Raw genomic sequence first — 16,773 nt, forward strand, 5'->3', positions numbered from 1 at the left:
TGACTAGTGCTTCTTTGTAAGTCTGGCCTGCAGACAATGTATCATATTTTTGATATGCAACTCAGTTTATTTATTTATTTATTTATTTATTTATTTATTTATTTATTTATCCCCCCTGCCCCTTGCAGCTTTTTTTGCTGTCTGCTCTCTGTGTCCATTTGTTTGCATTCTTCTGTGTATATATATTTTATTTTTATTTTATTTCCCTCCCCCTCCTTGCAGCTTGCTTGTCTGTTCTCTCTGTTGATTTGCTGTGCGCTCTTCTGTGTTTTTGCTTGTCTCCCTTTTTTTGTTGTTGTTGTTGGGTCACCTTTCTGAGTCAGCACTCTGCGGCTGCACTTGTGGGCTGGGTGGCACATCTGCTACACTGGCACGAGCCTGCCTTCACAAGGAGGTCCCGGGACGTGAACCCAGGACCTCCCACGTGATAGATGGGAGCCCAACAAATTGAGCCACAGCCGCTACCCAACTCAGTTTATTTTTAAGTTGTACTCAATACCTGGTATTTAAAAAAAAAAAAAAAAAAAAAAGTCATTAAATGTGTGTTTAAGATGGGAATTTTAATGTTCAGCTTGAATATTTTTGGAAGATTTGTCTTACAATTATATTGAATATGGGCTGTCTTAGAATCAGGAGAACAAGTGAAGGGGGCATTGCTCTAAACTTGTGAGAAATTTTGAAGCTTAGTACATAAATATGAACATGGGTCTAGAATTAGGTAATAGAGTCAGAGGTATTAAGGAGAAAGAAATGAGAGATTTTCTTAAACTTTTAGGTGGTGGAGATAATGGAGTGAGAGGATTTGAAATTATTTCCAGACTACTCACTCCCTATTTCAATCTCTACTATATATGGATTAAATGAATTTAAGGAAGTATTTTCAAATCACCTAAAAGAATTTGCAGTGACAGATTAAAAAGATGAATAGTTATCCAAAAATGGAAGTGATTTATCAATCAATTAAGAAATCAAGGTGTATCCAAGTAAACCAAGGGATAGATATATCAGATTTTAATCTGCTGCCTCCTTACGAGATGGATATTAGGGTTTGGATTTGGTTCTAATTGGTCTTTTAATTTTTTTTTACATACTCTTAAATCATCCATTTATCATTAGAGAAATAAGATATATTGTAATACCATGTTCTTCCTTCAACTTCCAATTCTCTCTCTCTCTCTCACTGAATATATGTACATAATTGCCAGAAACCATATATATATATATGTATGTGTGTGTGTGTGTGTGTGTGTGTGTGTATATATATATATCTATATTTTTTTTTTGGTCAAACCTAATTTTTCATTAACGCGAGGTGGGAAGCGGAGGAGCGCCCGGACTGGGCCATCCCCAGTTATATCGCTCAGCCGGGAATGCGCCCTCGCCGCCTCAGGCAGGATGACGAGCAGCTGCTCCTGCACCAGCATCTCCACATCTGCTCCTTGGCGCGGATGTCCGGCTGCAGCCAATGGCGGGAGAGCTCCCGCAGCTGCTGGCACGCCTCGCGCGGGCCCGCAGCGTCCTGGTAGCGACCGGAAACGCTGTCGGAACGTCTCAGGACCAACCCGGCACCGGCACCGCCGGGACCCTGCCGGAAGCGCGGAACGGATTCGGCTAGCGGCGCTGGCCCCTGGGGTTGAGGCGCGAGGGAGCTCCAGGGCCGCAGACGCCTCCGCGTAAGGCCTAGGAATCGCTTTGGGGTCTGCGGTGTTGGGGACGGAGGGCTCGGGGGCAGGCGGTGAGGCCTCTGGAATCGGAGAGGAGGTGGCAGAGTTCCGTTCCGGGACTGAGCTCGCGCTGGCTTCTTGTTTCTCCGGTGATGCTGCCATAACTCCGGCCTGGGCGTCACGTATATATAATGTGTATGTTTCTGTGTATCTAGTCCCTAGATCATCTATAATAAAGTTCAATCTCAAGAAGCCCAAAAGAGGAATAAAGTGTTTTGTTTTTATCTCAGTTTTGGAAATAGTGCCATAGGTATAAACTATATCAAATTATGAATGTTCTGCTTCCTTGCTCTTGAATATTTGATTGACTAATACAATCATCAGAACTGCCCATCCCTTCTTCCGTAGATATTTTTATAGTTAAAGTTTTTCTTCACATGATGGAAATCCTCCCTCCAAAAAATGACCAATCAGTGTTAATATTCTCATTTAACAGGTCCTAGAATTTTCTCCACCCACATTCCAAGTTATGTTACATGGAATCTCCCCAAAAGAAAGTAAGTAGTTATTTTCTCCTGACACTTCTTTCATATTCTGTGAAGATAAAAACTTGCTTCTAAATTTTAATTGTACTGTATATTTGGGAAGTTCATGCATATGGATAAAAAGAGTGTGGATAGAAACAAAGAGTAAAAAAGAAAGATGACAGAGACAGAGAGAAAGACACAAAGTTTTAGACCAGAGGAGATTTTTTCCCCAATAAATCTGAAACAGCCTTATTTTTTTACCCATATTTTTTCTTAATTACTTATAAAAATCTCTTCATTTTTAGAAGCCCTGTATTGTTATAGACTAGCGATATTGACCAGACTCAGACTCTGAATAAAGTTCCAATTGAGAGCTTTATTAGCCGCGTGGCAACTGCCTCGTCCTGCGTGGAGGGGAGAGCAGCCCCGAGTCGCGGGGAAGTTTGCTTATATAGGCTTTTAGGTTTAGGGCAGGGGTCAATAGCTCAGCCAGCAAGCATGTATAGAAACAGATGCTTGCGGTTAATCAAGCGCTGGGAATTCTATCAGGGGAGATAAACCATTGGGGAGTTTTTGTTATTTACAAGGGTCTGAGTCAGGTTGGACTAGGGGCTGATGACACTTTCTACAGGAGGCCTTGAGATAAGGTTTTACAGTCGAGCAAGCTTATTACAGAAGTGAGATATATGCAGTTTGGGGGCTGTGGAATTTTCCTCTTGGGTGGGGGTGGTCACAGGCTCCTACTTCTCCACATTCCCTACTTCTTTCTTGGGGAGATTCAAACCCTTGAATTTGAGTACTCTCCAGTGTCCTACATAGGTAAGCTTTGGTATGGGGTGTTCAGGATTAAGAGCTTAATCCTCTCTCTCGGATAAATCGAACTAAACAATTGATTATGAGTGGGCCACAGGTTAACAGCAGCAATAGCAGGAGTAAGGGGACCGAAAGGGCAGTGATAAGGGTTGTAAGCTATGGGGACTAATTAAATAAACTTTCATACAAATTTTTTGGTGGCTGACTGAGCCTTTTCTCATTTTTTAAATCATTTCCAGACTAAGTTTAAGCTTTCTTTAATGATGCTGGAGTGGTTAGCATAAAAGCAACAAGTTTCTCCTAAAGCTAAACAGAGGCCTCCTTGTTTGAGGAATAATAAGTCCAGTCCCCACCGGTTCTGGAGGACTACCTCGGCTAAGGAATCAAGTGCTTCTTTTAAATGTGAAATTTGATATTCAAGGTTCTTGAGGTCCTGGGTAACTAGGGTTGAGAATTGGCTGACATCAGAGTGACTTTTTACGAGAGCTGCTGATTTTACTGCGGTTGACCCAGCAATGCTCAGCCCAATTAGAAGGGGAACTAGGATTGGGGCCCTCTTGTACCAGTGGTGCTCAAGACTCGATGTTTCAAGATATTCTCTTTCAGTTTTTTCAGGGAGGTAATGTATGGGCCACTATGCCTCAGTTTTTAACTTTTCTCCCTTTTTTTGTTTTAGTCGAGGTGACTGTGCCTGTCTTAGGTTGCCCTCCTTTGAGAGACTTACTGTCATTGGCTACTGGCCAAGCACTTCGACTTGGGGAAGTTACTGAAGTGCTTTTGCCAGTACCAGATTACTTACATGTCCCATGGCTGTTATTCTTTGCAATTTTTTCCAAAAACACCGTTTGGCACAGGTGAAAATTATGGGCAACAGAACAAACACGATCAGCCCTATTTTCAAAGCTGACAGGAAATGCTGTGACCTCCACTAATTGACTGGGTTCAACCCTGCAATATGTGAAATCATGTCTGAGAAAATATTCTTACGATTGGCTACATGAATTTGATTTTGAGACTTTTTAAAAAATATTTTTCTTTGTAATTCTACCATTTCTAGAGAGATTCTACTTTCATGGCCGAACAAATGATTCCTAACTCTTTCTATACTATATCTTATGAATTACATGCAGAGTTATACAGAAAATTTCATTCTAATTACACTTCGATTTTTTTAACAAGTTTAAACTATACAATTGATCTTCATTATTCAAAACAGCCAATTCTAATTCATTAACTCAATTATTTAATTGTTTATTAATGTGATCTTGGCTATGCCATAAATCACTGGCATTTTATGCTAATTATACCATGTATTGTTGAGTCTGTACTTTAACGTAAAGTTACTATAGCAGTAGCAGCAGCTGTAATGATTATAATCAGTCTCAAAATGCTTATAATAAGCAGTCCAATAAAGCATTTAGTCCGTTTTAAGAATTCTTGTACCATATGTAGCAATAACTGACTTTCAGGAGACAACTGCCAAATCCGCATCATTCTCACAGGTATCCAGATGCCTTTTCTTCTGGCTATCGTTATTGTTTCTCCATCCTGCAACATGCTTTCTGGTAGACATGTATACAAGGCACCATTTTCATAAAACAATGAATTATTCTTAATAGTTACTTTATGAGTCATGAAAACACATGGATCTTTAACACAGGCTTTAAAATGATATGTTTAAGGGTTAAATACTGTTCTGTTTTATTTATATTTTTCAGCTATTCATACGGAGGGGCAATTCCAAGAAATATTTTCCACAAACTTTTTTGCAGGTCATGATTATGAGTGCTGTTAGTTCAAGGGGCCAGTATTTACTTTTCTTTGCAATGTTAACAGTGCCTGCTACAATAGCATAAGGAGAGAGCACACAGGCCCAAAGCCCACAGACAGACACAAGCTGCAAGCTCACAATTCCAGAATCTGCAAAGCCAGATTGCAGCAATTGCCACGGCTTATCCGAGGGCTTATTCTTCTCAAGAGCAGGAGGGACTCGACGTTAGTTATTGGCGTTGGCGAGTAACAGGCAGGTAGAACTGCTGGGCTAGGCACCACAAGGTTCAGTACTCACGATGCCTGTTTTTTTTTCAGTGGAGCCACCCTGCCTTTTTCCAGGTTTCAGCTGTAGGGCCCTGGATCTTTATAAAGGCATTTGCGTTAACAGTTTTAAAAGGAATGTTAGTGGGGTGGGCAGGGATATGATAGACAGTCACTTGTTACTACTAGCAGGCATTCCGGATGTTCTTTCATAGATTTTAGGGTGATTTACAACAGTTTACTATTTCTGTCTTGCTTTCAGTACCTGCAATCCACCCCTGGATAGAGATGGCAGTTTTCAGAGTGACCAGACACTATTGGGTTAAATTTTTCACTTTTAGCAGGACCTCTTATGCTGCACATAATTACTTTTTTTACATTGTACTTTTGGCTTTTTTCTAGAATTGTGATTAAAACCCAAGGGGTACTTGTTTAGAATTTTGCCTTTGCCACAAACTCCACTCAAACCAAATATTGGTGCTTGCTACATTTAATTCATAGGCTAAGTTAATGTCTGCAATTTACTTTCTTTCTATCATTTAAAGCAGCTTGCTGGAGGTTTTCCCACTTTTATAAGAAGGATTTTTTCCCAATAAATACAAACAACGGCTTCAATATTTGAGCTAAATGATGGATGAAAGATCTTTAGTATTTTAATAATATTACAAATTCTATTAACATGAGAAAACGTACTTTATTAATTACAGCAGAAAGTATAGTTTTATTTTACTCAGCCAAACAACACTTAAGAATTTGATAGAACAGCATGTACTTTGCAGCTTGTTCTAACTGTTTGCATAGTTCAGGCTTTTAAGATAAGATATTATGGTCTCTGATGTTTCCTTTAATTTTGAAAAAAGAATTACTGGTTAGTAACATTATCAGTAGGATTTTAGCCACAGATTTTTTCTACACAGCCAGATTATTATTACCATGCCAGGAGAGATGGTTGGGCTATGCACATAGCCCCTAAAAGCACTGCAAAAGTTTATTGTTGGGTTTTTCACAGATAGAGGAATGCAGGCTGGCTTGACCCGTCCAAGAAGACACTAAGGAAAGTTTTAGCAAGTTTTAAAACCAAAGTGATAGCAATACAGCCGGACATTAACTTTTTTGCAACAAACTAGCAATATTTGGACTGCTGCATACTACACTGTTGTTATTTTAATTTATAAGAGGTTGTTTCTGTGACACATACTTTTTTATAATAGTTAAACCATAATTAACCACATTGCACTTCTGTTTAATATTATGCTGAAATATTGGTAAATTTATACACTCAAGTATTCATTTGAACCTTTTACTCATACAACTTTAACAGAGGGTTAAAGAAAAAAAACTGTTAATTTTATAACACTTGTAAACAACTTTCATTTGGCTTATAACATATTAAATGAACTCAACTGTTACTTTAATTTTTCTTTTAAGGTAAAAGAACAAATCTCTTGCAATTAGTTTGAAATAAAAAGCTACTTCTCAGGATTTGATTTTGAGAAAGCAGGTTTGAACATTATGTTCCTTTAAAAGAGATAAGACCTTTTCTTCTTCAAACACTGAGGAAATGATGAGGTTAAAGCACAAGAAGCTATTTTGATAAAACAGATTTTTTTTGTATACTGATTATTCAGAAAACTTTTACCAAAACAGACTAATGACTTGAGAGATTTTGAGAAAGAACAAAATTTTCAACCTTGCATCAGTATACTACTAGATACTAAACTCTTCAAAACTCTACGGACAGACCCACCAAATTTCCCTCAATGTTAATTACAAAAATGTCCCTTTCACAAACTTCCTACACTTTCAGCATTCACCCAGGCTTTGTCCCACACTTTACTGTTCCCAATAATCAATCATCTCATTTCAGGACAAAATCTCCTACCATTTCCCCAACAACAAAAACACATTCTACACATCCCACATATGCAAGTTACCAGGCAAACCTCTTATAACATATAATTACCATTAACATTAAACTTTTCTTCACTTTAAACTTAGTAGCATGCAATACCAAAAACAGTTTTCCAGAAGCAAGTTGGCAGGGGAGGCTGGCCGCCGACAAGCCCTCCTGTTATAAAATTACCTTTTATTATTATTATTAATTCAGTTTTTGTTTAATAGTGACTTTCTGGATTTAGTCATTTAAACACTTTAAACAATGCTTCGTTAAACTTCCTATAATTATTTATAACTATATAGACTATAATTATACTACTTTTGTTGTGGAATTTGAGAGAGGTTCAATTATTTGTGTACAGAAAGGCCAGGACTCAGGAATGATTTTGATAAGGAAAATGGTTTATTGATGGCTGGCTGGACTCGGGTGCTTTCTGTTTCAAACCTGAGCCCTGAACAAGATTTTTAAGTTCTTTTTATACAGGGTGGGGAGTCAAATAGTGCTTTTAATCAAAGAAAACTACTTTCTTTGTTAGTTAAGTCTTTGCCTGAGTACCAGGTAGGTTTTAACTTAAAATATCGCTCACACTTTAGGTGAGCCTGAATTAGCATCTTGCCCACATTCCGTCTGGATGCAACTTTGTTTTTTTTTTTAAAGATTTATTTATTTACTTAATTCCCCCCCCCCCCCCCCCCACCCTCCCGGTTTGTCTGTTCTCTGTGTCTATTTGCTGTGTCTTGTTTCTTTGTCTGCTTCTGTTGTCATCAGCGGCACGGGAAGTGTGGGTGATGCCATTCCTGGGCAGGCTGCACTTTCTTTCGCGCTGGGTGGCTCTCCTTATGGGTGCATTCTTTGCACGTGGGGCTCCCCTACGCGGGGGACACCCTGTGTGGGGTGGCACTCCTTGCGCGCATCAGCACTGCGCATGGGCCAGCTCCACACGGGTCCAGGAGGCCCAGGGTTTGAACCGCGGACCTCCCGTGTGGTAGACGGATGCCCTAACTACTGGGCCAAGTCCGTTTCCCTGGATTCAACGTTGAATACACATTCAGTCTTACATCTTTTCTGAACAATTCAAAGCCCATATTACTTAACTGGATTTCTAGAGACTAGGTACACTTGGATATAGAATTAGATGATTTTGAATTTATGCACAGGCTATATTATATTTTTTATTTGAGGCGAAGTCCAAGTTCCCTTAAGTTTTGGCATTACCACCATCAGAGTTTCCCTGGACTGACTGGTATGTATAGAGTTTGCATTGCTAAATTGCCTCCTGGGACTGGAGTCGTTGCCATGGTCACCAAGAGCAGGACTGCAGCTTCTTACCGTCCCACACCCACAAGTCAGGACAGTCTAGGTTAAGGTTATTTCTGAAGAGACAAAGAGCCTCCTACCCATAGCCCACATCACTTTAAGACAAATTTTATTTCCACAGAACACATTTTCTTACTTAAAATTACCACACTATCTTCTACAATTCACCACATGCATTTAAGTTTCGTGAGTTTATAAAAATTAGCCACCCTATTTTAGGGCAAAACACACCTTTTTGAAAAACTTATTAAATTTCAGTCAGCATTTCCACAAATTTTTAACTTTCTTTAATATTCATTTTTTACATCCTTCATTTTATTCTGTGAGGAAAAATAAACTTCATTTTAATTTAGGCAAGAACTATTTTTTAATGAAAAGACACAGGAATTTTGTTAAGACTTACAATTTTTGTCATTGTAGAAATCCCATTAACATTCAAACTTATGTATTAATATAAGCGCTTATTTAATATTTGGCCATTTGAATAGAACTCTCCTAAAAATCTTTATTCATTAATTTATATCACCATCTGGAGGTATCAAAATACACACTGACATTGAACAAACAGATAAATACAAAACAATTAAAACACACTAGCAGAAACACAGTTTACAATTGATTCATAATTCTTCACAACTTACACAGAACAGAAATACAAAAAGACAAACAAGACAGATGAAGAGACAAACCAGACAACCTGAACCGGATTCAAGAGCAACGTCTCGCTCTGACTGGTGGGTGGGATCTATTTGCTGCATCTAGCAGATCCACTTCCCCACAATCCACAGACTCTGCAGAGGTTTTCCAGAAAACAGACTTACCGAAGGACGTCCCATTTGCTAATCCTGGGCCCAGGAACTCCTGATGCTCTCCAGATAGAATTTAGGTGGAGACAAGTTCCAGGGCTGGGCGGCATCTGGGGTGGAGGAACGTCTCTCCGAGGCCTTCCCCTAGACCGCTGGTCCGTCCCCAGAATGAACCCATCTCCCTGAGTCTGAGGAGATCAACCCCACTGGAGTGGGGGATCTTGTTGATCTATCTCACTGGGCCTCCAAATGTTATAGACTAGCGATATCGACCAGACTCAGACTCTGAATAAAGTTCCAACTGAGAGCTTTATTAGCCGCGTGGCGACTGCCTCATCCTACGCAGAGGGGAGAGCAGCCCTGAGTCACGGGTGGGGGGAGTTTGCTTATATAGGCTTTTAGGTTCAGGGCAGGGGGCAATAGCTCAGCAAGCAAGAATGTACAGAAGCAGGTGTTTGAGGTTAATCAAGCACTGGGAATTCTATCAGGGGAGATAAACCATTGGGGAGTTTTTGTTATTTATAAGAGTCTGAGTCAGGTTGGTCTAGGGGCTGACAATACTTTCTACAGGAGGCCTTGAGATAAGGTTTTACAGTCGAGCAAGCTTGTTACAGAAGCAAGATATATGCGGTTAGGGGGCTGTAGAATTTTCCTCTTGGGTGGGGGTGGTCACAGGCTCCTACTTCTCCACAGTATTATGGATTTAAAGTATAAAATGAGAGCATCATTTGATTTTAGTATGCCAATGCCATTTCATGTATTCATTTTTCTTTGAGAAAAATCATGCCCAACTCTCGGCGTGTTCATTAGAACATGGCCACAATCAGTGATTTTAGACCTCTGTTACCAGGATAACTAACATATCTTCTTTTTTAATACCATCTTCATCATTATTGTCATTATAACATTTCAGGACAAAGTCATGTATAAAAATGATTAAATGGCTGGCTGCAGTAATAGATGTTTTCCCAATCTCTACTTATTCACGTTAAGATTTAAAGTATTATAGAAAAAGTCAGAACAATATTCTTCTTTTTTACCACAAGAAAATATTAAGTTATAATTTGCATTCTATTTTTTACTGCTTACTTTTTCACTGCATTGACAACAAACAATTCTTATGATTCTGCTTCAATCACAGAGTCAAATTTACTCTTGAAAATGATTTAAAATGTACTGTTAAATCTTGCTGCTGTTTCCAAATATAAATTTTTTATAACAATTTCTCAGTTTTGAGAAGGATTATTGTATGATATATTTATGGGGATATGTAGCTGTCTACCTTTGGTGATACCAGTGGTGGTTTTGATTAGATCAGACCTGCCTATAAACATTCAGATGGAACCAGCATCTAAGGCTGTGTAGGTCCTAATCTTACATAAGCTTGAAAATACTTTTAATAGGAAAAACCTACTCTCTTTGATCAGATACTCATCTTTAATATAATTAAGATTTTGGACCTAACAATTCTTTGTCTGGGCAACTGTATTTTCAACAAATAATGCTGGAAAAATTGGCTGGACATACGCTAAATTATCTTCCATGATCCACACTCCATACCATATATATAATTAACTCAAAATGAATCATTGATATAAATATAAATGTAAAATCATAAAAATTCTGGAAGAAAATATTGAAAAATGAATTAAAGAACAAACATCATACATGGGGAATGTATTTACAAACTATACGTCTTGAAAAAGGACTGGTCTATAAAACATTAAAAGGGTTAAAAATACACGTTTAAAAAAAACACAAAAACAACCCAGATTTTAAAAATGGCAAAATTTCTTACCAGAAAAAATATACAAATGGAAAATAAACATAAAAAAGATGAAATTATTGTCATTAGGAAAGTGAAATTAAAATCTCAATGGGATACAAGTATATACCATGTGAAAATTTAAAATAAACATAGTATGCTACGAAGGTTTAACAAAGATATGGAGAAATAAAAAATTCATAGACATTGCACCTGAGAATGTAAAACTGTACAAATACTTTGGGAAAACATTTTGTAATTTCTTAAAAATTAAAAAATGTATCTTCCATATAGCCCAGGCATTGAACTTCTAGGGGTTTATCCAAGAGAAAGGACAGCATATGACCACTCAAAGACTTGAAGTCAAATATTGATAACAGCTTTATTTGTAATAGTCAAAAGCTGGAGGTGAGCTTAATGCCCATCAACAGGTGAAGGATAAAGGAACTTTGGTTGGTTGATATAACTGTTAGTTAGCAATACAAAGAAAAGTTCTATCTACATGATTATAACATGTGTGACTCAAAATAATTGGCTGAGTAAAGGAAATTCATGAAAATTAGTACTATATTATTCCATTCATATGATATTCTAGAGATTGATAAACAATCTTTCTGAACAGAAAACAGACAACTGGTTTTTGGAAGGATGGCAAAGGGAAGGTTAAGAGCAGATTATAAAGTTGTAATGGGAAACTTTTGGGGGTGATGGGTAAGTGGATTTTCTTGATTGTGGTGATGGCTTTAGTTTTATGTAATTGTTAGAAAATGTCAACTATTCAATACATTTAGCAAAGTTTATCACATATACACCATACATACATGTAGTTCATAGTATACCCTATATCAATAAAGCTTGAAAAATGTATAGGCATAAAATGAATTATCTTGATGAGTAAGTACACATATAAGAAATTGAATCTCTATCTATGTTAACCCAAGTATTTTTAAAATTTACTTCTAAAATAAATCCACATAGTGTCAATGTAGAAATCATGATACAAGATTTGTTTCATAAACCTAAGTTTCTGTCTGCTCCCAGTTGCATTTCCATATAAGATAATTATATGTTAAATTATGGTGACCCATGGAAGTAATGCACACTCTCTTCTTCTTTGTCAGCCCGAGTATGAATCTGCTCACTCAATACTTCTGCAAACATCCATTAAGAAAGACACATTTTCTTTGTGCAGGTTTTCAGGTCATTAACCTGGCATGAGGGATGTGGCATCACTGTATCTCTCCCCTATGCCACTCAATTGTTCATGATAATAAGGTCAATACTTTCAGCCTTTCATAAGTCACATATAAATGCATGTGGGTACTGTTGGTGATTATCTTTAGATTCTGATATGTTATTCATTGACTGGGATTTCGAGCAATTCACCAGCAACAGAAAATTTCACTTAGAATCCTAAGCCATAAGCTATTTTTATTATTAAAATAATGACACTAATTTTCACTGAGTGAATCTGAGAAAATTGCAAATCTATTACAAAATATTTTTCTAGTATTCTACTCCAATCTTTCTCTTTTCTTATTCTTCTGATAGCTTCAACTCTAAGTATATTAAGCCCTAAAAATCAGGATTATTGTTTGGACCACAGAAATTATAATCCCAAATGAACCATTTTAACATTGATTAAAGGTTATACTTTTCAAATTGGCTTTATGATGCTACTGTAGATTGTAAGGAAGTCTGCCCAGAGCTTGTGAAGTCACCTGGCAATACAAAACACCTTCCTAGTTTTCCAAGTTCATTTGGGCTTATTAGAATGTCCTACTGGACTGGAAAGAGCCTCTAAGATTTTGATAATTGAAGCTTCAATTACTCATGATTAACATGTTTTACTGCTTTATTGCTATAAGTGATCAGATGTAAAAGAATGTTTATAAAGGAAAATATTCCAAACTCTATAAACTCTTTAGAGTTTCTATTATAAGCTTCAAATACAGAACTTCTTCTTCTGTTGTGAAGTATGGTTATATAGTTCTCTCTCTTCTCTGAACAATTAATTATAAATATTAATTTCAAGGAGCATATCTCTAATTCCCACTTTTATACTTTTAAGTTCTTATATTTTGGTAATTATTTGCTTAGGTAATGTATGAATGAGCAAATGAATGAACATAGTTCTCTTCCCAGTGGTCTGGGATATACTAATTCAAAATAATTTATCCAAGAACAATTTCCAGTAGAAGTCTTGTTCCTTTAAGACATAAATCTAGAGTTCTAATAGCTAGACCTTTTCTTGACTAATGAAAGATTAAATTACTTTGCTAGTAAAATAATTTATTGTACTAACTTTATTATTCTTTCACCCAGTTATTCCATCAGAAACTTATCTACTCTGCCCTGGAGAAATATGTTTTCCAGTACGTGAATGAATTTCAGGAATTAAGCTTTTATAGTATCTGGATATTTCAAAAAGTTCTTATAAAATCGTGAAAAAATGAAAAAGAAGGTGCAAAAGTCATCTCATTTTTCCTTATTCTGCTCTTAAAACTAACATTATTCTTTGGGAAAAGTCAGTGGTGAAATAAATTGCAACTTCTGAGATGCTGCCCTTGGTTATTTTCAAAAAACCTGCACTGAATTGCCTGCTGTCAACTAGAAAACATCTGTGACCTTCTTAGTTGTTCTGTAGGTGTAAAGTCCCCTTCCCTGTACGGTTCCAAACTACTGTTTTCCAATTTTGTGCAAAATTTGGAAATTGGCAGAGAAATTGTGGCTATTATTCTCCAGAGGCACAGTTTGTTGAGAAATGATGGGATTCTCAGTGGCTTCTCGGCAAGTCTTTGGGAACTATCCACTTCACTGCTAAGACTATTGGCAGGAGCTTTCTTAGAAATTACTGAAAGTCACTGTCATTTCCCTATAAGCTTTTCTGAACTGTTCTCTTAAAGCTTTAACCTGACATCTTTGATGTTAGTTTCCCCAACCTTTATCTGGGGCTGAAATATTCTACAGCAACATAATTGACTTTTGTTCCCCCAGCTCTTCTTAAAAACTGTAATTCATTTATTAAACCTTTAGCTTACAGCGTTTTAAGCAGTTTGCTTTTCTGACTGAATCACACAGATACAAAAACAAATTGGCATATTCCCAATAAGGTTACCAAAGAGGGAAAGAGATGGAACAACTTTACAGCAAATTTTTAAGGGTGAAAGGAACAAAATACCTTATGAGCTACTAGCACAGAGAGAAAAGAAAATTGTCTTGAAGCCTTCTGCATAAAAATTAGAGTAGAAACAGTCAGTTTGGGGCTCAAATGGGGCCATGAAATGTCTGTGTTGCTCCTGAACATGTATGCTTGTCCACTAGATAACAACCCCTAAGCCATACTAAAACTCTGCCTAGGTAAATTTCTCCTGGCTTTTAGCAAGGAATAGAGTCACCAATACATAAAAGAAATAAACTCTTCTAATTGATGTAACTTTGGGATCAAGTTTATTGTGAAAATAAATTATATGAAGATAGAGGAATTCAGGAATTGGCATTTCAGAAAGCAGAATGTACTCAATATTCAATTTTTGAAAGGAGAATGAGTCTTCTGGAGAGAATTCTGAGAGGAAAAGGAAAACTAAAGCGTGGGTAGAGGAAGAAAGTTGACTGTGATAAAAGGACACCAGCAATTTTTCTAAATCACATCAGTGGGAAAGAATGAACTATGAATCCCTGCAATAATTATAGGTGAACCTCAAAAATACTATGTTGAGCAAAAGAAACCGTACATAAAATACATACTGTTTGATTTATTTTACAAGAAATTCCAAAGAAGGCAAAAATTAATCTATTGTGACAGAAAGGACACCAAAGAGTGCTAAATCTGATGGCAGAAGAGGGAATGCCTGGAAAGAGGAAAAGGGAACGATTTGGAATGGTATGAATGTTCTTTATCTTTATTGTTAAATGGTTGAATATATTAGTTCCAATGCATTGTTTTAAAATGATTGTATGATTTTGTATGTGAAGTTTATATTGATAAATAAATGAAGATTAGGAAATTTGCAATGTACAAACTTTCAAAAAAACAGAAAAATCCAACAATATAGATATAAATAAATTTTAACTTAATTGTGTGTCATTGGATATTTTATTTTTAAATGATATTCTTAATCATTATAACTCTTCAGGTGAACCTTCTTTGTGGTAGATTCTTCATTCCTTTCCATGTTTTATACCTTGGTGACAACATCTCATAAATTTGTATCCTTATTCATATTCTAGTTTCAGCATAACTGGTGACTTCTCTTGGAAGGATGCTTTGATTTTTAAAGATAACCATATTATTTACTTCTTTTCTATCACTTTAATTACATAATATAATAATCATTAGGTTTTGTGTGACCCACCTTGTTTTAGCAATGTAAACTTCTTAAGAGCAGATGCATTAGCAATAGATATTTAGCAATTGATATTATACATTTAAATAACTTTGCAATGTTGAAAAATTATCTAAAGAATCTATATCTAGCAGTTTTCATTTTTTCAAAGCTTTCAGGACATACATATGGATAATTTTTGTGAAGGTATATTGTTATGAAAAGATGGAATTTATTATTTAGGGTTGGAGGTGGCACTTCACCTCTAATGAGGAAGTTCTATTCAGAAAAGAAAACATAGAAGGGCAAGGAGACTTGAGGACAGAAGTGATCTCTGTCTAACTAATGTAACAGGAGTCTGTATTCAGTTATCCCATTCAATAGCATACTATTAGGTCAAACTTTTGCCTCATTCTGTTTAACATAAGAAAATCTTTGAAGCATATCTTTGAAGGCTTCTTTCACCTGCTGGTTCCTGAGGGTATAAATGAAGGGATTCAGTAAAGGAGCAACAGAGGTGTTGAGCACAGCTACACCTTTAGTTAAAGCCACCCTTTCCTTTGCTGAGGGCTTCATGTACATAAAAATACAACTCCCATAAGTAATAGAGATGACAATCATGTGTGAGGAACAGGTAGAGAAGGCCTTTGCTCGTTGTTGAGCAGAAGGGAATTTTAGGATGGTGTTGAGGATGTATGCATAGGAGAGGACCACTAACAGTAATGTGACCACAAGTGTCACCACAGCTGAGACAAAAGACATCAACTCGATGAGGCGAGTATCTGTGCAGGAGATCTGCAGCATAGGAGAAGAGTCACATAGGAAGTGATCAATAGTTTTGGAGGCACAGAAATCCAGTTTCAGCCCCAAAACCAAAGGGGGGAAGATGATTAGGAATCCAGTTCCCCATGAACTGAGGACCAGTTGGTAACACACTTTGGTGTTCATAATGATGGGGTAATGCAGAGGTTTACAGATAGCAACATAGCGGTCGTAGGACATGGCAGCCAGAAGGTAAAATTCTGTAACTCCTAATAAAAAAAAAAAGAACAATTGAGTAACACAACCTTTATAGGAAATTGTTTTGTCTCCTGTCAGAATGGCTATCAAGAATCGTGGAATGCAGACTGTTGTATATGTAATTTCCAGGATGGAAAAATTTCGGAGGAAGAAATACATTGGAGTCTTGAGTCTGGGATCCAGCAGAGTGAGGATGATGATGATGAAGTTCCCAGTCAGGCTTAACATGTAGTTGAGGAAAAGAAAGAGGAAAATCACAATTTGTAGTCGAGGGTCTTCTGTCAATCCAAGCAGAATAAATTCTATCTCCACTGATTGGTTCTTCATTTCTCTTTGTCTATTAAATGTAAAGAAAATAAGAACTAATAATAAATCTAGGAAGCATTTTTCATTCTGAACCATAGAAAGTTCCATATTTTAGAAGTTACATTTGGGGAACTGTTTTCATGAATCAAGGCAGAGTTCATTAAAATGAACATGTCCTGCAATTCATGAGCTGTCTTTATATGAATGTTGATAGATTTGTCCCTTGTATAGACTCGAATAAATTTTATTTACCATCTAACAGTGAATGTATCAGTCATTTAAAATTTAGCTCAGTAATT

The 16,773-nt window shown here is 36.8% G+C and overlaps 1 protein-coding gene and 1 pseudogene across 1 annotated transcript; both read right to left on the reverse strand.

The window, feature by feature from the left end:
• Window positions 1–1,268: 1,268 nt before the first annotated feature.
• On the reverse strand, window positions 1,269–1,826 carry LOC131280688 (SCAN domain-containing protein 1-like; annotated as a pseudogene).
• A 13,718-nt stretch (window positions 1,827–15,544) lies between these two features.
• LOC101434346 (olfactory receptor 6C6-like) lies at window positions 15,545–16,495 on the reverse strand. The gene has a single exon (XM_004481678.3). It carries the CDS (start codon window positions 16,493–16,495, stop codon window positions 15,545–15,547), a length of 951 nt encoding a protein of 316 aa, XP_004481735.2.
• Between the last annotated feature and the right edge of the window lie 278 nt (window positions 16,496–16,773).

The sequence above is a fragment of the Dasypus novemcinctus genome, chromosome 12 (genome assembly GCF_030445035.2).
Source record: "Dasypus novemcinctus isolate mDasNov1 chromosome 12, mDasNov1.1.hap2, whole genome shotgun sequence".
Classification (NCBI taxonomy): Eukaryota; Metazoa; Chordata; class Mammalia; order Cingulata; family Dasypodidae; genus Dasypus; species Dasypus novemcinctus.